The sequence below is a fragment of the Panthera uncia genome, assembly GCF_023721935.1.
Source record: "Panthera uncia isolate 11264 chromosome C1 unlocalized genomic scaffold, Puncia_PCG_1.0 HiC_scaffold_4, whole genome shotgun sequence".
In the NCBI taxonomy this organism is placed as follows: Eukaryota; Metazoa; Chordata; class Mammalia; order Carnivora; family Felidae; genus Panthera; species Panthera uncia.
In genome coordinates, this window is record NW_026057585.1 from 28,390,719 (window position 1) to 28,413,482 (window position 22,764).

Genomic DNA, 22,764 nt, shown 5'->3' on the forward strand with positions numbered 1-22,764 from the left:
TCTCTTTCCCTCTCTGTGCCCCTTTCCCACGTGTACATGTGATAGAGAAAGTGCAAGCAGAGGAGGGGCAGAGAGAGAAAGAGAGAATCCCAAGCAGGCTCCCAACTATCAGCACAGAGCCCAATGTGAGGCTTGAACCCACAAACTGAGATCATGACCCTAGCTGAAATCAAGAGTCAGACACTTAAACAACTGAGCCATCAAGGTACCCCAAACATTAAAAACAAACAAACAAACACCAAACTGTAGCATAGATTATTAAATTAGAGACCCTAGAACAGGTTGTTTTCTTATTTAGTGTTAAATGAGGTTTAGATTATTTTTTTCTTAAATTTATAGAAAGGAATTAGTCCATGTAAAGTCAATATGGCATGAAGTCTAAGGTTTTTATCAGAAAAACCTCTCGCCCTCCTTCTCCCCCCGCTCCCTCTTTCTCTGTCTTTTAAATCCAGGGTTGGGATCAACAGCTGTTCTAGCATGGGCAGGGTAACTTGATATAATGGTATACATTTTTACCCTGGTCTGCTCTCAGAGCAAATTTGAAATGGTTGTTTTGGAAAATGTGCTATGAATTTATCTCTAGACCTTCGCACCAGAGCAGTTAGTTCAGCCCAGCAAATCCCTGGCACTTGATGTGCATCTTTCATAACAGAACTTTGATGCTGTGACTTGATGCCTTGAAATCAGCACAACAAAATGGTGCTTGAAGAGCAGTGTTTACTTTGATCATTTTTCAACTTCTGTGCCCCAGCCTTTTCACGGAGTACAAATTGCTTTACCAGAGTTATGGGGCTGAAGCCCACGGACTGTTTTTGTAGTCTGGTTGCTGTGGTGATTCTTAGCCTTCCATGAAACTCCATCTCCAGGGAAACAGAAACCTTTGCAGCTGTCTCAACCTTTTGGTATCGTATCTGGTAGAGGTCTTCACTGAGCTTGTTGCAGGCCGGAGAGTGGTCAATAAACAAATACGTGGAAATAGGGCATCTCATTCAGGACATGTTGTATTATTTCCAAACAAGCAACTCCCTTATCCTTCTTGCAAATCATAGGGAACTTTGAAGTATCTCCAAGGCTGGCTGAAGCCAGAGTTTAGTAAGCCGTGGAGATGTTGGTCATGATAATGATATGAGTAAGAACTTAGGGAGGATGGTTGATGACATTATAGAGTTGCCAGGTGGGGAAGAAAGAGTGGTGGCAAAGGAAAAGCTTAATGGGGATTGTGTGTGCTTGGAGAGGAGAAGTCGGTTTAGGAAGAGGGTTTGGGCTCAGTCCAAGGATGCCAGCAGTTTGGTGTTTGCAGGACTGTGAGGAAAGCTATTTTGACCTTTCGTCTCAGTGGAGGACAATATAGACAAGACCTTCTTTCCATAGGAACCAAGGGAATGGAAAAAAAATAGCCATGATTTTAGAGGGTAGAAGTAATAGTAGCTACATCTAGAAGAGCACTTACTGTGTGCCAGTCACTGTTTTAAGTGCTTTCCACATATGGCGTGTTTAATCCTTTGACATCTGATGGAATAGGCACAGGTATTATCCCCACATTATAGTCAATGAAACTGATGCCCATGGAGTCTTAACATGTTCAAGGTCCCAAGGCTGGTAAGTGGAGAACTGAGATTCCAAATGGCTCTGAGTCACTGCTATTAACACTAGGTCAAACTGCCTGTAATTTAGAAAGGAAAGCAGAGTGACCCAAAGGATCGAGTTCCAGGGGACACTGGCCAACTTGGAAGAAAACATAGATCTTGGAAGAGATTAAATAATGCCTTAAAGTGTGCTTATTGATTGTTCATTCATTCATTCATTCATTCATCATTAAATACTTATGTAGGACCTACTAAATGCCAGGTATTAGACTAGACCCTGAGGTAATAAAAAGACAAGTCCCAAACCCTCCTCTTAGATGGTCGATACATACAAAGTTGATGTAAAACAAGGCAGCAGGTGCTCTGTGCTCTAAGAGAAAGATCGTTTGGATGGAGGTCAGGAGCATTCACTGGGAAGAGCTTCCTTCTTCTGAGGGCACTGATAACTAGAAAACTTCTTAAAGGACATGCCATTTTTTTCTGTGAGGTAAATAAACTTGATCCCGTATGAAAATGAAACTGTAATTTTTTTTAATTGGAAATGGAAAGGAGATTTTATTTTTTAAATGTTTTTATTTATTTTATTTTTGAAAAAGAGCGAGCAAGAGAGAGAGAGAGATTGTGAACAGGAGAGGGGCAGAGAGAGAGGAAGACAGAGAATCTCAAGCAGGCTCTGCACTGTCAGTGCAGAGCCCAATGGGGGGCTTGAACTCCCGAACCTTCAGATCATGACCTGAGCTGAAATCAAGAGTCAGATACTTAACCAACTAAGCCACCCTGGCGCCCAGAACTATAATTAAATTTTGTTAATACATACCGTTACCTCTTTCTAAACAGAACTTAGAGGTCTTATTTGCTGCGTTTGCATACAGCTTGTCCTTGAGAATTTCCAAACCACAGTAGAGCAGTACGTCTACTTTATATAAAGAGCTCTGGTAGGAGTGGGTTCCAGAGTAGTGAATGGAGAGCACTCCACAAGGGAAAGGGTTTGAGAAGGCTGAGGTAATCCATTGTTATAGGAGAAACTTTCTGTGATGCCTCGGGTGATGACTGTGCAACGTTCCTAAAATCTGGTGAAGGCCTTTCTGTAGTACATAAATTCTTAACTATGAGCAAGCATATTAGTGCTTTAATTCATTTAAATTTTAATTCATTTCTCTCTCATAATAACTGTAAAAGGCAGGTACTGTTATCCTGGTTTTTATATAAACAAGGTCAGACAGGTAAGGAATGGAGCTGGGGTTCAACACACGGAGTTTGATGCAAGTGTCCATCCTGTGCTGATTTCACTTTTTGGGTTCCATAGTAAGCCATAAAGTAATCAAAAGGCAGTCTTTCAGACACTAAGATGTTCTTAGAGTAGCTTGAGGCTGATATAAGATTCCCCCTTCCCCATGAAATATCTGGTCATTAACTGTCCTAAGAGGGACAGCATCTACTTGGCACATCACCCACATTTTTTTTCTCAGTGCTTATTGGGAACCTCCCATGGTGAGTGGAAAATTAATAGGAGAAGAAACACAAATTGTATAGTTTTGCTACTTGTTAGCCCAGGTTAAAAAGTTTGTTTGCTTAAGGAGGTGGTATCTGATGATGACTTTGACTTTATCAGGTTTCTCTCTTTTTTAAAAAAATTTTTTAATGTTACTTATTTTTGACCGAGAGAGACAGAGACAGAGCATGAGTGGGGGAGGGGCAGAGAGAGAGGGAGACACAGAATGCAAAGTAGGCTCCAGACTCTGAGCTGTCAGTACAGAGCCCAATGCGGGGCTCGAACCCACAAACCATGAGATCATGACCTGAGCCGAAGTCAGACACTCAACTGACTGAGCCACCCAGGTGCCCCAGATTTCTCTATTCTAAAAACAAGGATATTTTAGAATACTATCCAACTGTAATGGACTGAAAATTTTGAGTTTCATCATCTTTCTTTGAGAGAATAATAAAATTTTCTATCACATTGAGTTAACCATAACTTTGTAATAAGTATAAATTATCTAACTTCAACAGTTTTGTGTGATTGCACTGATCTTTTTTAAGGTTAGGGGGATTTAATTTAATAAATTTTGAAGAATAATGGCTTTTTCAAAGCTACTTCTAATTTTAGAGTCTGGGCCCTTAAGCAGGAGACAATAGGCTTCCACACACTCACATATATACACCAAGACAGATGTGGTCAGAACCTACCACAGTAGGATTCTGAACTCTTTATAACTCTCCTCACTTCCCTGACAGATTTGCTCTATCCTAGTATCATTTTCTTTTGAAATTATTACTATTGAGAAATACTCTTGAGGACTTTACAGTATTGCTTATTAAATATATGGATTTTATTTATTTATTTATTTGTTTGTTTGTTTATTTATTTATTTATTTATTTAAATTTTAAAAATTATTTTAGAGAGAATCTTAAGCAGGCTCCAGACTGGGTGTGGACACGGGTCTTGATCCTATGACCCTGGGATCATAACCTAAGCTGAAATCCAGAGTCGGGGACACTCAACCAACTGAGCCACGCTGGTGCCCCTATGTGTATATGGATTTTTAAAAACAAACTTAAGCAAACTTCTTTAGGGAAGAAATTAAATAGGGAGTGGATAAAGCGATTCTGAAAGTCTCAAGCAAAGTATTCAATAATTTAATCACAGAATTCCTAGACTCTAGGGTCGGAAGGGGTCTTAGTGCTCATCCAGTCAGGCTTATACTTAGCTTGTGAATTTTGTTTCTAAAATATCTCTGACAAGTGGTCATACAGCCCATCCAAGTAGTTCTGGACATTGGGAAGAGGGGAGAAACCAGAAGATCAATCATGTTGACAGATTTTGGCTGTTTGTTACATAGAAGTTTGGATTTGATTTGTCCTGCCTGCTTGTTGCCTCTCCTGACCCTTGACATCCTCTTCCCTCCCCCACACAGCCTGGACATATCTCAGTCTTGTGTTGTGTTACAATCATCTTTTCGTGTGTCTGGCTTTCCTCTGGACTGTGAGGAAATTGGTGAAAGATAGGCTGTGTCCTACTCATCTTCTTTTGTCAACATTAATAGAAATAATTGTCATGGTGCCTGGCACATCATAGGGTGCCTAACTAATGCTGTTTGAATAAATGAAAAAAAAATGCATAGGAAACACGTTCCCATTTGAAGATAGCTTAGTGTGTGACTTAGCCTTGACTGTCTTAGATGAAGGAAATCCTGAGGATTGATGGGACCTTTCAGCTCTTCTGAGATAAACTGAGTTCCTTGTATCACGTGACAGTCTTTCCAGGTGAGGTTTGAAACTGAAGAGTTAGTCTGGTTCATCCCATGTGTAAGTTCAAACCACATTTTTTTGGTGTGTGGTGAAAACATAGTAAAATGTTAGCCAAGGGCTACCATGTTAGCCCTTTTGGAGTGTATAGTTCAGTGGCATTTGTACATTCACAATGCAGTGCAACCATCACCACTGTCTCATTCCAGAACATTTTCTTCACTCCAAAAAGAAATACCAGAACAATTAGCAGTCACTTTTATTCTCCCCTATCCCTAGGTCCTAGTGATGACTAATCTGCTTTCTGTCTCGGGATTTGCCTGCTCTGGACCTATTCGTATATTCATACGAATATAATCATACAACATGTGGTCTTTTGTGTCTGGCGTTTGCACTTCACATATGCTGTCAAAGTTCATCCGTGTTGTAGTATGTATCAGTGCTTTATTCTTTTTATGCTAAGTAATATTCCATTGTATGGATATGTCACATTTGCTTGTTTTGAATCACATTTTTATGGCTGGGTAATATTCCGTTGTATGTGTGTGTATCACACCGTCTTGAGCCATAAAAAAAGATGTGATCTTGACATTTCAACTACATGGATGGGTCTAGAGGGTATCATGCTAAGTTAAATAAGTCACATTGAGGGAGACAAATGCCATATGATTTCACTCATATGTGGAGTCTAAAAAACAAAATAGATGAATAAATAAACAAAAAGCACAATCAGACCTGTAAATACAGAGAACAAACTGGAGGTTGCTGGCAGAACAGGGAGAAGGTGGGGGTTTGGCAAAATGGGTGAAAAGGAGTGGGAGATACAGGCTTCCAGTTATGGGATGAATAAGTCATGGAGACGAAATGTACAATATAGGGAACACAGTCAACGGTATTGATACAGTATTGTCTGATGACAGATGGTAGGTACTCTTGGGATGAGCATAGCATAGCTATAGAGTTGTCAAGTCACTGTGTTGTGCACTAATGTAACATTGTGTGTCAGGTATAATTTAAAAATTTTTAATCGCATTTTTATAGAGAGATTTGTCATTATGATGGATCAAGTTTCTTATTTCTGCCCAAGCATCATGAATGGCAAGGAGTCTTAATTATTCTTACAAAATCCTAGTAGTTTTGTAATACTTAAATTTATAATCCAGGTCTGAGTATTTTGTAATGCACCCCCCCCCCCGCCCCCATGCTTCTACTTTTCCCGTTTTGGTTCTACTTACTGCTCATTAGAGAATGAGTCAGAAACAGAATGGTAGACTATGGTAGTTTTGCTGAAAATGAGAATTAGAACGCTAGCAGCTGTTGACTTAATAGGCATTTGGGACTTGACTGAATTATGAAACAGAGCTTAAGTTGTTTGATCTTGGTATCTTTTAGGACCTTCCAGACTTTGGTTAGAATTGGAAAATTTCTTCAGAGGTGTATTAAGAAAAAGTAACTTGTACCTTCTGCATTTAAATGAGAAACTAAGCCTTTGTAATACTTTGAAATTCTCTTTAAATACAGGCGCTGTTGCTGTACTTATAAACATGTAAAGCTTACATGTTTAATACGCTGAGTAAAGTTCAGAGATTAGAACCTTTTTTCCCTCATTCCCATAAATCTCATAAGAAATGAGATTATATATAAAAAGTTAAGACACTGTTAGTATTTTCATATGTGAAGGCAGAACTCCATATTTCTCGATGTCAAAAGGGGGAACAATTTTGGTTATTGTATTGAAAATGAATTGCTGTCATCCCTTTTTCTTTCTGTTTCTCTACACATTCACTAATTCCCAATAATATAAATTGGTTTATCAGGCCTTAAATTTGCTGACTATGTGTATGGTTTTGACAGGATTACAGTATCTTTATTACTGGGAAATGAATGGCTGGATAGTATTAACTCTATAACTTGAAAATGGCTGGGTTAGAATTTGTACTTGTTTCATTCTGACATAAAATCCATTGCTAGTTGGTGCCATGGCACTCGGTGTTGATTTATCTGTAAATAAATGTTGACAGGACCATTCTTTTTCTTTTTAATTTTTTTTTTTAACATTTATTTATTTTTGAGAGACAGAGAGAGACAGAGCATGAGCGGGGGAGGGGCAGAGAGAGAGAGAAGGAGAGACAGAATCTGAAGCAGGCTGCAGGCTGTGAGTAAGCTGTCAGCACAGAGCCTGATGCAGGGCTCGAACCCACAAACCGTAATATCATGACCTGAGCCGAAGTCGGATGCTCAACCGACTGAGCCACCCAGGCGCCCTTTGACAGGACCATTCTTGATCTAATTAAGGAATATTATTTCTATGACTTAGGTCTTTTCCTTTTTTCTTTTAGTTTTTATTTCCCTTTTTTCCTTTAGGGTATTAATCAGTATTTGAAGATAGAGAGAAACTTCAATAGATTTGTTACCAGGTATCCTGATCTTTATTGTAGCTTTAGCCCTTTCCAGTTAGAACAAGTGTATTGAACTGCTTTTAATGCTGTCTTCAATACTGGCTTTAGAAGATATTATTCCATCTCAAACACTTAACTATAACATGCCAAATTCTGTATGCATATTTTGGCAACTTTCTGTTTACTTCTGTGATCACAGGTCTTACCCTGAAACTGCAGGACTCAAGGAAAATTGATTGTGTGGAGGAAAATAGGCAAAAGTACTGGACTCTAATGTAAATACTGCAAACTGAATTTGTTCTATTGTCAATTAGACTTTTCTGGCAGAGTTCATTGCCTGAATTAAAAGCATTTAAAATTCCATGCCTCTGAAAGATAGTGGAACATTCAATCAAAGAAAATAATGTTGTTGTTGTTGTTTTCAGGAAAAATGCTCCCAAAACACATAATGATAATATGTTCTCCCCACTTTGGCTTCTGGGTTATTTCTCTCTTTCTCAAGATAGACCATGTAACATTGAAACTAAAGTTCCTTGAAAAACATTTCCACTTAAAATCATAACCTGGCTGGATGAGACCAGAATATCCTTAGGGGGCTGGTACTGTGAACTTCAGGAGTTGTTTTTGTTAGAGTTTTCAAAGGAAACCAGACTTTACAGAATTCCCAAGGCTTTTCTACCCTGACCAGAATTTAGTTTCCTTAGAGAGTAATTTGGTCTAATCCACATATCAACCAGGAGCCCCTGGAGTTCAAGGAATGATTTAGTCGCACCTCTGCTAATTCAGTGACTTGTAGAAATACAGTGGGTATATTTTTGCAGACTGCCAGAGCTTTAAAGTTCTCATGGCCCTGTCCACTTCCTGGTTTTGCAATTCTACATGTGGTCTGGGATACAGCTGATTCGCTCAGATGTGAAATGCAGCTAACGCCATTTTGAGTTCCACAGTGCATTCGTTCATGAGAATTACAGTGAGCATTACTAAAGCTTTTGTAGAGGAGATAGAGGAGGATTTACATCAAAGCAACTCACAACTTTAGCTGGCAGTGTAGACATCACAGTTCATAAAAATGCTTGTTGACCCATCCCTGTGGAGTTTCACTTACCTCCCAGCTTGTGCTTAGCTTCCCATCATCTTGCTCACAACTCATTGCCCTTCCTTTCTTCCTGATCTTTTCTTTTCCAGGAGCAAAATCATTCCTGCCTCTTACTCCTGTAGAGTAGGCTGCTGTCCTCTTCTTGGCCTCAAGGCCAACACTGAAGGTTAAGGTACAGTGGGAAAGTAGGGAGAAAAAAAGTGAAGGACAATGGGAGATATTCACTCTACCCCTAGCGTTGCCACTCTCTGGCCATATGACTTTGGGAAAATTTTTTACCTCTCAGCACCAGCTTCTTCACCTTTAAAATGGAAATAATTAGATAATTAGACAGAATCTCTTCTGATGGCAAATCTTTACCCAGTAGAAGGCTCATGGACTTGCCTATGTCTTTCCTTGGAAAACAATGATGATGGCTGTCCCTATTCTCGCTGTTATTCATATTAACAACAGAAACACAAATGCAGTGTTTGAAGTCCATGCCTCAGTAATTACTCCTCTCCAGATTTCTCTTTTGTGCTGAAAAGGTGACATTGTATGCCCATTCACAGTTCTTTACCAGCTTCAGGTTAATGTACTGGTCTGGGGGAATCCAGGTGTTCTCCTTTTATAAAGCTTAACGCATCTTAAATCACTGCCTGAACACCAGTGCATTTTGTGTTTTTTGCTATTACAAATTCACTAACTTTAAGAGGGTGATTAAGCAGCAATCTTTACTGAGATCTATGACCGCAGTTGGCAGGTGGAAATGATTAATTCAGCACTCAGATCATGTGAGAATTGGCTTCTTGCTATGCCTACTTTTTAAATTAGCTCCCCTTGGTCACCTCAGTGATTCTCTTTATTATGTAGTTCAGTTCACCACAGTATTGACAAGCTGGCCATTCTGACATCTTATTATTATAGACATATCATGTCAAAATACTGGTTTATTAAACAGTTAAGTAGCAAAAACAGTTCCAAGCCCATTATAAAAAGTAGAAGTTGAAAGGAAATACATTTGTGTAGTACATGTAGTACTTGGTTATAATAGTAGTGTTAAATACACAACTATTGTCTAGAATTGTACTTTCTGATGATTTTCACACACTTCTTTGCCTAAATGAAGAGTGTTTAAAATTCTGTGCTCTAAGAGAGGGTAGAACGTTTGGTCAAAGTTTCTTCTCTTTGTTATTTATCCCTGAGAAGGAAAACCTGCTCCAAAGGCTTTTTCACATTTTATCTATTTGTATATTCATAACTGTTAAAGATAACAAAATAACAAACGTGTGTTGTTTGTTTGTTTGTTTGTTTGCCTAGTGTGGTCCCCAGACATGGCATAAGTGCTGCTCTGCCTTGTGCTGTACACACAGCAGAGGATGATGATCAGGGTCACAAAGCCTAGGCGTGACCTTGGAGATCCCCCCAACATATATTCCCAGCAGCCACGGCCATTTGTTTTGGTAGCATGAGTTGGAATCTGCTTTTCTCAACTGTGTTTTAAAGTTCAAGTCAAACATGATAGTGAAAGTTAACATTCTCTTTACTAGATTCACCCTCACCCCTTTTGGCGAGAAAACCATGACAGTATGACTCTGTAACCATTATTTGAAGCACATTTCATGAGTAACTTTTATTTATTCTTTCAGAAAAGTTGTTGACTGCTTGCTGGATGTTCAGCTCTGTGCTAGGCCCAAGCATGCAGAAATGAGTGTGACTCAGGTTCTGCCCTTGAAGAATGCCTTGAGGATTTCACAGGGTGTGTGTGTGTGTGTGTGTGTGTGTGTGTGTGTGTGTAAATGACAAACGTCTAAACAGATTATTGTAGTGCAACACGGAGGTAGTAACATGAGCATGGTCTGTGGGAGCACTGTTCCTCCAGCCTGTGTGCGGATAGGGAAGGATTTTACTGATTTTGAGCTGGACACACCTGTCTGACCAGGGGCTGGCAGGAAGATGCTGAAGGCCAGAATCCTAAAAGGCTATGGTGGGTTGATGACATACACTAAGATATTCAGATGGCAGATACTTAATACTAAAGGATGATGGAAAAGTGCCAGTCCAGTGTTAGACTTGCCATCAGCAGTGGCCTGCTGAGGGTTCCCACAGCGCTTCTATCCCGGAGCATGCCCACATCCACGGTCCCCCCTTTCCCTGCCTCTCTTCCCCATAGTGACTGAGCTGCGGGCTACTCTGGGAAGGAAGGGCCAGGGTCTCTGGAATCCCCTTGCAACTCTCCCAGGACCCCTTTAGAGGGCCATGACCTGTAGTTTCAGAAATATTCTTCTGTTTATATCAGCTCTTGTCCCTCAACCCCCAACCCAAATTTAGTTCCGAGTATTTTTCCAGGGCATTCAAAATATAGAGCAGAGAGGGCAGGCTTATTTCTGCATCAGATTTCAGACTTTTATTTTAGTTTTTTTTTTTCCCCCTGTTTTGTGGTCATAATAGATTATTTTCAGAAGCTCCCAGGGAATCCTGAATCCTGTCCTTGTTTTTAGGGGGAGGAATTAGTTTTGGAATTGAGTTGCTGTATCCCTCTCATCATGTTAAATGGTTTTAAGACAAAACCATTGGGAAAAAGAGCTCGCTATCATTTGCCGTAGCAATGTGAAATCTCTGACCCTAGTGCTGAGAGAATGGCCAGTTGACTTCCTGGGTGAGGGTAGAGACACGAAAGGGGTCAAGATTCTTTGAATTCAGCACCAACTGATTAATGTTTTTCTAGAAATTCAGAGAAATGTGAAAATAATATAATAAGGAAAAATGTTTAAAGGTCCAAAGCCACCCCTCCAAGAATATTTTAAGGGAATCTTTTTTTTTAACTTGTTTTATTTTTTATTTTTTAAAATTTACATCCAAATTAGTCAGCATATAGTGCAACAATGATTTCAGGAGTAGATTCCTTAGTGCCCCTTACCCAATTAGCCCATCCCCCCCCACAACCCCTCCAGTAACCCTTAGTTTGTTCTCCATATTTATGAGTCTCTTCTGTTTTGTCCCCCTCCCTGTTTTTATTTTTGTTTCCCTTCCTTAAGGGAATCTTTTTATACCAATTCCCAAATGGCAGAAGATAAGCGACAGCAAATAAAATGTCAGCTGTAGGGGATCCTTAGACCAGAACATATTTTCAAACACCGCAGCAGCAACTAACTACTATTTCCCATTCACAGCAATTGGTTGCACATTTTGGATGCATCTCGGGTCAGATTTGAGCTCCTAAAAGTCCTATTGCCCAAATAGAAGTGAAATTTGAGTTCAGCTGTGGTACCTCAGCATCCTGAAATAGATTTGTGTCTCATTGTACGTCTGTGTAAATTATGGGTGCTATGAGACCCAGATTCAGGATGTTTTCAGTTACTACCAACACTGTTGCTAAGTGGATGTCTCCTTACCTCTGAAGAGGGGATAGATGATGGCTATATACAGACCAAGGTGTGATTTTATGGGTCTTGGTTATAGACACACTGCTAGAGTTCTTTTCTTATCTATCTACTTGTAAACTGATTATTGGATCTTTCATTTCAGAGCATTTGGTCTGTTTTTAGAGAACAGGAGTCTCTCTGGTAGTGGTTTGGATGACTTCATTGTTTCATAGGTCCATAGGGACTGTTACAAGAATCAGAAATGTTGAAAAGGAACCTCACTGACACTTTAGCAAAATCAGACAGCTGTTAGACTCTCATATCAGTTGTTTTGCTGGCTTTCCTTATGTTTGTTTTAAAAACACCATGAGTGGGGGGGAGGGTGTCTAACAGGAAAATTTTGAAGTCACTATGATAGAACTACCTTGCATCTCTACTGTGAACCCTTAGAAATTCAAAACAATTTTCATATGGCATCTTTCCATAAAGAGAGTAGAGATTTTTTTCTTTCCTGTAAGTACATAATTCATTTCCATGAAGTGATTTACAAAGTTTGAGACAATATATAGTTTTTGCTTATAAGAGATCATTTTGGGGGGTACCTGTGTAGCTCAGTCGGTTAAGTGTCCAACTCCTGGTTTCAGCTTAGGTCATGATCTCACAGTTTTGTGAGTTCGAGCCTCATGTCAGACTCTGCACTGGCAGCTCAGAGCCTGCTTGGGATCCTCTCTCCCTCTCTCTGCCCCTCCCCCACTCACACTGTCTCTGTCTCTCTCAAAAGAAATAAACTTAAAAAAAAAAAAGAAGATAATTTTTGGAAAACTGAGAGATCTTCACCCTAATAAGGTCCAGAGAAAATTGTCATTGTTTTCTGGTCATAACGTGGACAAGGACAGTTTTCCTAAGTGAGAGATACGAAGTTTGTCTTTCCACTTGGGGGCTTTATGCTCCTTGGAGTTGGCCTTGATTTTGGTCAAAATTGTATTCAGATTCCCCAGGAAAGTACTCAGAAAAGATTTACTTTGCATTTCTTTATAAAATAGGAGAAATACATTAATTACATCTGGTAGTTAAAGTGCACAGATAACCTCAGTAGACCTAGTATAAATAGATGCCATAGAACAGATTAGCATTCTCTTAGCTCAGAACCAGTGAGCTTTTATTCATTTAGGGGAGATCAGCAATGTATGAGGGACAATGTCTACATATGGGATGTGACAGATTAGACTTACTTGCATTTTCTCACACCGTGAGGAAGACTGAAATGCAGCACTGTTGAGACAAACATGGTTAGAGCAAAAACTCTTGGACAAGGCTTTATGGACCACTTTGTGGTCAAAGTATGGTTTTAAGAGGTCACTGAATCCCCAGAAACTGCATGTACAAGTGTTTTATTTCTGAATTGTCATCTAGTAAGTTCGTTCTCTGAGAGGATGACATGTTAAAACCACAGGTATAATCTCTAGTTTAATTACATGGAGTCATTTTGTTTCTGTTCCTGCCTTTAGAATGTTCCTACTCTTCTACAGTGGACTCCTTAACCTGACTTAATGGGTACTTAACCTGGAATTCATGGGCCCTGTAGTGACTGTGTTTTCTCTGACATTGCTTGCAAAATGTAGTGCACATATGTGTTTTTCTGTGTGTGGTGCATCTTGCATTAAGTTCTCAAATGCTTTATTACTGCCGAAGATGAACACAGAAGCCACCTATTTACAGACTAGTCGTTGTTCCCTCATTTGGGATGCATCCCCTTTAGTCCCATTTGCCTTCACAGCCACATGGCCCCTAGGTTTAGTTTATTTCTTATGAAGACCATGGACTAAGTGGTGACTCTTACTTTCATGTAGACTTAACATAGGATTGAGAATCAACCCTTAGAACTACTGTTTGGATTGCCAAGCTGGAAATCATTGGATACCCACTTGTATCATTTCTCCACAGCTGTTTCTTTGCTGTCATCTGCCTCAGCTCTGGTCGTGAGACCATGATCACGGGGCAGTAATTTACCCAAGAAAACCTTTAGCAGAATGTTCTTATCCTTGTAACTGTAGTCTATCCTAAGTTACAATGGGTTCTAAAGAGGATTTTGTTTTTTCCTTGGCTTTTTTTTTTTTTTTTTTTTTTTTTCCCAGCCTGAGAGAAAGTAGGCACCTTAGCCAGGAATTCTTTCAGAGATATTCCGGGTATGTTCTCCCCACCATTCGGAGAGCTTTTATACCTTCATTCTTTTGTTGGTTGTTTTTGGTTGTCCTCTGTATTCCCTTCAGCAAGATTTATTCCAGTAGAAGAAGGTTGTTGAGGGATTAGGTGAGTGGGTGCTTGGGGGACTCTTTGTTCATGCCAAATGATCTTTTAAAAAACGTATTGAGTATTTTTCTTTTAATTTCCCAATCATAGTGTGAATTCTTCTTTGCCAGATGGTTTTTGGGGCTTTGCCTGGGTCCTGTGTGCCAGAGTCGGGGATTCATCTTGGCCAGACGCTGCCACATATTGAAGAGGGAGCCGTTTCCAGGAAAGCTCAGAGCTGTGGCTCCTAGAAATCTTTCCTTGATTGTGTGAGCCAGGCCTCGACACTTTTGACCATCTGGAAGATTTTGGACCCCAGCACCAATATCTGTCTCATACACATTTTTCTTTTCATTTCCTAAGTTTTTTTTTAAATTCTTGTTCATTTGAGATATATATTTATTTCAATTTTATCTACACACTTCAAGAGTGGTATGCCTGAGGGCTGCAAAGAAAATTAACAGAAAAAGAGTTGACATCCCTCTGTGGATACCCATGGCTATTCTTCGTGCCATGATGGTGCTCAATAAACAGTTTGGAAGGAATAAATCTGGAAACTTTTTACTGACACATACTGTTCATGACAGAGTGTTTCTTAGCAATTTTTCAGGTACTCTTGTACAAGTAATGACTTCATCTCTCCTTTCTTCATTTTCCAGAGTATATGCTTTCTGTAGTGTGCGTCTCTCTGTTAATACTGCAGTTTGAATCTTTGCCCCAAGCCTGTCTTGTTTACAGTGGCCATTGATCTGTTTATTTCTAGATGCAGACAGCTATGTGAAATGCTGTGAGGTAGAGTTTGTACAACCAAGAAATGTGTTATTATGCTGTAGCTGTACTCAACATCACTTTTCATTAGTGCTCTGCTTTTAGTAGTTTGCATATGCCAAATGTAAAGATGATCCTAGCTGTGTTGCAGAAACAGGTCATGATAGTATTGCTTGTGTTCTGAAATTTTTCTATAAATTAGCTAGCTACATCCCTTTGAACCTATTAATAATATATTCAGTTTTTTCACCTTTTAGGTAACATAAATTTATAAATTTGCTGTAGTAAATCAATCCTTTAAATAACTTTCTACCCTCTGTTACAGCACAGTATTATAGTAAGACATATCTTTGCCTACTGAGTGTTTGCAGTCTGTTTCAGAGATTAAGACACACGCTCAACAGTTAATGAATAGAGATGGTATTATACACCAGAGTGTAAATTATTAATAGAATAAAGTACTTCCATGGCATTGGAAGTTAGAGAATTAAATATCCAGTTGGTACTCACCGAGTGCCTACCCTGTGCTAAGCTAAGGCATGGGTACTGAAAGTAAAGTTCGAAGTTGTATTATCAGTGACCCGAGAGGCTGTTGTGATAAGCGACATTGGTGTCAAAGGCAGTCCCTACAATAAAAGGCAGAGATATGTTGAGATCAAAGTGGGCCAGCAGCCACTGGAAGACGTAAAATAGTCCAGCTTTGAGTGCTCTATCCCTAATGGCTGTATAGACTCAGATCATAGATCTAGGCCATTTAATGCTCATAAGGATTATGGCTGAGATGTTCCGTTATTCCCAGTATATTACTCAGTCTCTGTCTTGCCAGCTAAAGTCATTTTTCGTGCTTTCCCTCTCATCACTTTCTGGTGCTCTTGGGTGAGTTCAGCTTGTTAAAATATGTGCTTCTTGGGTCTTGCTTCACCACTCTGTACAGAAAGCCAGTATGAGACATGCTTCTATGAAAGCATCTGTTCAGTATTTCTTTATTCACCCTTTTGCTTCTCTGTGTTCATGTTGACCTATCTTGGCTGGTATGCTCCGGGAGGATGTTGAACCCACTGTTTCCAGCTGTCCTCATAGGTGCTTTTTGATGATGTTAATGATGATAGTGATAACCTATAATAGTCCTTGATCCACTATCAAAAGTGGTCACAGCTTTCTTATCCAGGCTCATGGTTTTCTTCGCTGTTTTGTTTTTGTTTTTGTTTTGGACCAGGTCTGCATACAGTCAGTTTTTATTCTGTGTGTTCTCTATACTTCATTTTTTTTTTTTTTTTGGAAAGCCCCCTTAGGCTAATAGCTGGGTTGATGAAAACTCCCCTTGGCAGCCCCTTTCCTGCAGCTTTCAGCACTTTTTTTTGGCAGAACTCACTTCACTTTTTAGAGGTTGGCGCTCACCTGGAAGAGAAGAAAGTCCTTTCTCTGGTGATCCACAGGGATGATCCCATGGCATTCTGTAATCCCAGTTTTTAGCTTAATCATTTGACTTGAAGGATAAGGCAGTGTTGAGGGAGGGTAACTTTTGCTCTGTCTTTGCTAACTTTGGGGGGGGAAAAAGTGTTCTGATTATTTGTGTTCCCCTATTACTAGGAGCTGAATCATGTTTTCGTTGAGATTAGTGTGGGTTGCCATTTTTGTAGTAAAAATTGGTCAAATACTGGCAGCAGCATCTAGTTCAACCTAGTATATCTTTTTTTTTTTTTTTTTATTTTTATTTATTTATTTTTGGGACAGAGAGAGACAGAGCATGAACGGGGGAGGGGCAGAGAGAGAGGGAGACACAGAATCGGAAACAGGCTCCAGGCTCCGAGCCATCAGCCCAGAGCCTGACGCGGGGCTCGAACTCACGGACCGCGAGATCGTGACCTGGCTGAAGCCGGACGCTTAACCGACTGCGCCACCCAGGCGCCCCCCTAGTATATCTTATCCATAGAATCTAAACTACCTTATAGCTTCTTTTAATGGTGAGCCGTGGAAAAGTATTCCAGATGCTGTGCTATGTGATTTTAATGGAAAGTCAGTGTTAAGATTTCTCTTTCTGTTGCTTCCTAGGTCACTCTGCACCTAAATCCCATCTCCTCGGTCCACATTCACCACAAGCCTATCGTGTTTGTGCTCAACTCCCCACAGCCCCTGGTCTGGCATCTGAAGACAGAGAGGCTGGCAGTTGGGGTCTCCAGACTTTTCTTGGTAAGTGTTTGAAACCTTCCCAAAGTGTCCTTAGCATAAGGATATAATGACCCTAAAACTTTGCAAGGGTTTTTAAAAGGCTTATTTCATTGAAATAATACCAGAGTCCACAGTGTATTAAATTGGAAGAATGCTCTTAGTGGTATTTGGGCAGTGTAGGTAAGCAGTCACGGAAAACAAACACCGCACGTGTGTGTCTGACTGTGGATGGAGGATCTGGTCTAGTTTCCACGTTAGAGCAGGACCTGCAGTCATACTCTGTGTGGCCTGGGCTTTGGTCTCCACTCTGAGACTCCTCTGGTGGCATCAGGAGCAATGTAAACATTGTAAACAGCCACTAGGTGTGTGGTCTCTGACCGCAAAATAAATACACACAAACCCATTCTATTTGTATATAACACAGGCCTACTTTCTGATATGAGGATCTGTTTGTTGAGAGAGTGACACAGCCAGTTCCAAAATGAAAACATTTGTATTTTATAAAAAAGCTGGAACCCAGCTCTTGTGGAAAGATCCAAATATTACCTACTATTTGTAAATCATGTCCTTTTGAGTTTGCCAGAACATTCAAGTTTGCTGGTTGTGGAGAAATTGATGGGTTGTTTGGATGGAATTTTTAGGGTATGATATCATGTCTGATGATGCGCAACACTGCCCTTCGCAGTGATAACTCACATTGTCTACTGCTAGGGCTCCATGCTGATGTCCTTAATTGCAGAGCCTTAGGCTTTTAAGCCTCATCGCCCCAAAGCATCCAAAACAAAAAGAGGCCTCAGTTAATAGTCTTTTTCTTGTATAATGAGCATATCTGTACTTACATTTGAAGAATACACTTAAAAACTCAAAGGTACCTGTTGAATAAAGTAGGAATCCATAATCAGTACAGTTAATATGTAGATAAATAAATGAGTAAAGAGGGATAAGGGACAGCTCTTCATTATAGTCAGATGCCAATCAGTGATATAGAAGGATAATGGAGTTAGAAATTCCTGGTTTTGCAATCATTATAGTAAAAGTTTATTGGGCAGGAGTCATCAGTAGAAGCTAAATGTAGCAGAAGTGGAGGGAGTTTGAGGAACTGTATATTTTATTTAAATTACCCAAATTACTTACTAATACCAACAGAAGAAACAATAACTATATATAGTGGAGATACCCAACGGTACCTTAACCAAATCTTCAAAATGAACATCACCAGTATGGTGCACATGGACATTGCGTGCCTTTAAATGTGATAACCTGCATCATTTATGTTATATTCTAGCCAAACGTGCACATAACCTGGATCTGGTCATGATGAAACATCAGGCAAAACCAAATTGAGTGACATTCTGTCAAACCCAGATAGGACTTATACAAGAAGCTCTTACCCCAAACTGGCTCCTTCATACTCATAATCATTGTCAATCTCTTGTAACTAAAGGTATTTGTGATAGTAAGTAATAGCCATGATCATAAAGTCTTATGTGCATTTAGCCCTTAGAGTGCTGAGCTATATTGTGCAATACTGTAAACAGTAGCTATAGGTGAGCTATTTAAATTTAAAATAACTAGGGGCGCCTGGGTGGCTCAGGTGGTTAAGCATCTGCGCTGACAGTGCAGAGCCTGCCTGGGATTCTCTCTGCCCTGCCCCACTTGTTCTTGTTCTTGTTCTTGTTCTCTCTCTCTCTCTCTCCCTCTCTCTCTCTCTCTCTCTCTCTCTCTCCCTCTCTCCCTCTCAAAATAAATAAACTTAAAAAACTTTTTTAAAACTTAAAAAAACTTAAATTAACTAAAATTACAAATACAGTTCCTGAGGCATACCAACCACATTTCAGGTGCTTAGTAGCTGCATGAGGCTACCACACTGGGCAGGTTATGGACAGGTTATGAGTAAATGCTTTGCCCACCCGGCTTTGAATCCAAATAGTAACTCAAGGCAAATTATTTTATTTCTTTAAGCCTGATTTTCCTCACTTGTAATAAAGGAAAATTAATAGTCCCAGCATCATGGGGTTGTTATCTTGATTAAAAGAGATTACATATAGCATGTTTAATACAGTGCCTGACCCCATTCATAGATATTACCTGTTGTTGTTGTGGCTATTTATTAATAGTCATAGTAAAGAACACTTGGAAAAGATGTTGAATTTCTATTTTTATTTGTTTATTTAGAGAGAGAGAGAGAGAGAGAAAAAGAGCATACACAGCGGGATAGGGGAAGAGGGAGAGGGAGAGAGAGAATCCCAAGCAGGCTCCACGCCCAGCACTGAGTCTGATGCTGCACTTGATCTCAACCATGAGATCATGACTTGAGCTGAAATCAAGGGTCAGATGCTTAACTGACTGAGCCCCTCGTTTTATATATAATATGTATATATATTATAAAATATAATTTATATTTCTAACTATAAATGTCTAGCTTGGCTTATCCAAGATTAAAAGGAGTTCCTATTTCTCTGGGCTATAGGTCCAGATGAAAAGTGAGGGCTACATATATCATAGTTGTACTGGTCACTTTCTGGATTCTTCATGAACCTACCACTCAATGGGTTATAATGGAAAGTATCTTACTCCTAGTTATTATTTATTTGCTTTAATTTTAAGATCTATAAGAACTGCGTCTTGGCCATCAGTTTAAAATGCACTAACAGTTAAAAAAGGAGACAGTTTTAGTTAAACAACTTAACATCATCCCTCTTTGGAGTTGATCCCATGTAAGGAGATTGCAGATCAAGTGATGAACCTAAAATTACCAACACAGGGGAGACAGCATTGGGAGAAGCCAAGGATTTATATTCCGGGACACTTGAACTCTACTTTATTATCCAGCAGGCTTTCTTTAGGTAAAATGGTTTTCTCCCATCTGTACATGTCTTCAAGGCCTGGAAAAGCTAGTAGAACATGTGTTGCTCATTCATTTTCTCAGGTCCGTGGAGGAGGTATACAAGCTCTCTCACAAGCCAGGTAGCTCTCCCTGACAGTGTGTGAGGTGAAGAGGGTAGAGGCAAGCTCTTCCCTTACTCTGTGTTGCTGGAAAGGAATTTCAGGGTCTGTGCATCCACTGGACAGCTGTTGCAGCAGAGGGGTCTGCTGCTGGATGACAGACACACCAAGGATGAGGTCTGTTGATCCATGTATAATAGCTAAGAGTTCAAATTTAGAAACAAGACCGTTACATTATTTTACAAACACATGAGAAGGCCTGTGGGACTTTCAGACACTGGGACTTAGCCGTTTCCATCACTGTCTCCTCCCAGGTTACCCAAAGAGCTCCGAGTTGTGGAGGAGAGAGGCCGTCTCTTGATTCTTTGTCTAAGATGTGTATTACTGTAGTGCCTGCATTACTGTCTTAAAGCTATCTTTACTTTCCAGGTAAAGTTACAGCACTACACAGTTCTGTTTTTTGATTTTTGTCTTAGTTTTTATTTATTTTTTTTAAGCAGGGTGGTGAGAAGAGATGAAGCAATGATATCTCCTCATCTGTTCAAGATGACGTTTTAATTTAACTTGACATGTCTGCATTTATTATAGATGCCCAAATTTAAAAGGGAAACATTTCATAATTAGTTAGTAGGAACTTGTGTTGCTCTGAATGTCTCAGCCACCATAAGAATGACTAAAAATATTATACTTTAATACTGTCTGATGAAGGTGTCTGGCTTTTTTTCTGTCAAATCATTCCAGCCCTCCTTATGATTTCACAGTGCAGGCAAGAAGGAGCGTGTCAGGCAGGGAGAAAATGGGATTGAGTTTCCTCTGCGAATGTAGTTCCTTTATCTGGTTGTTCTGGTTATGTAGGAAACGGAATGAAGGGTGATTGTGTCATTGTCAAGCAGTGAGTCTTTGAGTACGAGTCTCACACACGTGTATATGCACGTGCACACACACATGCATGATGGAGTTGTCACAGCTGTATAGATTTTCTTCTGTAAGGTGTCTGGATGGCCCAGAGAATATTGAGTAGGTTAGAGCTGTCCCTCAGTGCAATTAGAAATAAGAATAATCCTAACCTCTCAGTCTGTCATGTTGAAACTACAAAGAAAAATCTCTTAGAAGGATTTTTATTTTTGCAATTATTTCCACCTTGAAGAAGAAGCATAGTTCAGTGGGGCAATAAATATCTGAACTTCCAACCTGAGTTTGCTTTAAAAAAAAAAAATCATAACAATACTAGTTTTTGTTAAGAAACATGATGCAATTTGAATAGACATTTTTCACAAAGAAAAAACACAAATGGCTAATAAGCACGTGAAAAGATGTTCAATATCATTAGTCATTAGGAAAATGCAAATTTAAAACCACAATGAGATGCCACTTCACACCCACTAGGATGGGTCTAATAAAAAAGGCAGATAATGACAAGTGTTATTGAGGATTTAGGGAAATTGGAACCCTCATAAATTGCCAACAATAAAGTAAAATGCTACTTTGGAAGACAATTGGGCAAAACCTAGGTGTACAGAAAAAAAAATCACCCACAAATGTTCTCAGCAGCATTATTCTTAACAACCAAAAAGTAGTAGAAACAGCCCAAATATCCATCAACTGATGGAGGGGCTAAAAAAAATGTAGATCCAGGGTGCCTGGGTGGCTCAGTCAGTTGAATGTCTGACTTTGGCTCAGGTCGTGATCTCACAGTTTGTGAGTTCAAGCGCCGCATTGCGCATGGAGGCTTCTTGGGATTCTCCCTGTCTCCCTCTGTCTCTGTCCCTCTTGTAGTGGGGAGGGGAAGAGAGAGAATCCCAAGCAGGCTCGGTGCTGTCAGTGCAGAGCCTGACGTGGGGCTTGATCTCACAAACCGTAAGATCATGACCTGATCCGAAGTCAAGAGTCAAACACTTAACCACCTGAGCCACCCAGGAGCCCCTAATCTTGTTTTATTCTATTCTAAACCTGAGTGCGCTCTCCTGCAAGGTCTACAGACTCAGAGCCTTGGGACAAGCAGAAAATCTCAAGATGACACATAAAATGTCTAATCCAGGGGCCTTACGCAGCCTTTTAATGTCAGGCTTAGTTGCTTTGCATGCTTATAAGGAAGAAAGGTATCTAAGATAAGGAAACCTCGAAAAATAAGCAGCGACTTCTTCCAATCTCACTTGTTCTTGGGATTACTGTGCTGCAACTTGTATTTTCCATCCATTGACATTAAAAAAAGAAAGAAAGGTGTGTATACATGTATATGTTTGAGTGGAGGTGTGGAGTGGGAGGGGATATTGGTTTCTAAGATAAGGTTTCCAGAGTTAAGAGAGATACAGGATGCCCATTAAGTTTGAATTTCAAATAAACAACAAATACTTTTTTTTTAGTATGCCCATATGATACTTGGGACATATTCATACTAAAAAATTATTCATTGTTTAACCAAAACTCAAATTTAATTAGCTATTGTGTATTTTATCTGACAGCTGTACTCAGAGGTAATTCAGGTTTTTCTTTCTGGTTAACAGCCTGGCCTGGGTACCAGGAGGCCTGAGCACTAAGTGGCTCTGTCACTAACTAGTTCTGTATTATTGGGCAAAATCACTTACTTGGGCCTCAGTTTCCTCATCTCTAAAGTAAGGAGGTGGTACTAGCCAGTCTCTGAAATTCCTCTCAGCTTTTAAACTCTCTGATTCGTTGATAATATGAATGTTAGATATTATATCCCAATTTAATTGGAAACAGAAAATGGTAATCTGAACATTGCCTCTTCAGCAAATCCAAGTAAATATCAGGGCAGGGCAGTTGGGAAAAAAAAAAAAAATGAGAGAAACCAAACGCAATGCTATTGGCTTTGGAATAAAAACAAATCAAAATTTAATCCTAATGAAAAATGTAAATTAATACCAGTTACAGGCTTAATATTTAAAATCTAGTTTTGTGT

General features: G+C 39.7%; 1 protein-coding gene across 2 annotated transcripts in view; it reads left to right on the plus strand.

Annotated features, from left to right (window-relative positions):
• Positions 1-22,764, plus strand: part of TGFBR3 (transforming growth factor beta receptor 3) — a 207,212-nt gene that overhangs the window by 113,993 nt on the left and 70,455 nt on the right. For both annotated transcript variants that reach the window (XM_049616798.1, XM_049616797.1), the window contains one exon: positions 16,782-16,919. In XM_049616798.1, coding sequence (XP_049472755.1) covers positions 16,782-16,919 — 138 coding nt within the window. The remainder of the gene's footprint in view (positions 1-16,781; positions 16,920-22,764) is intronic.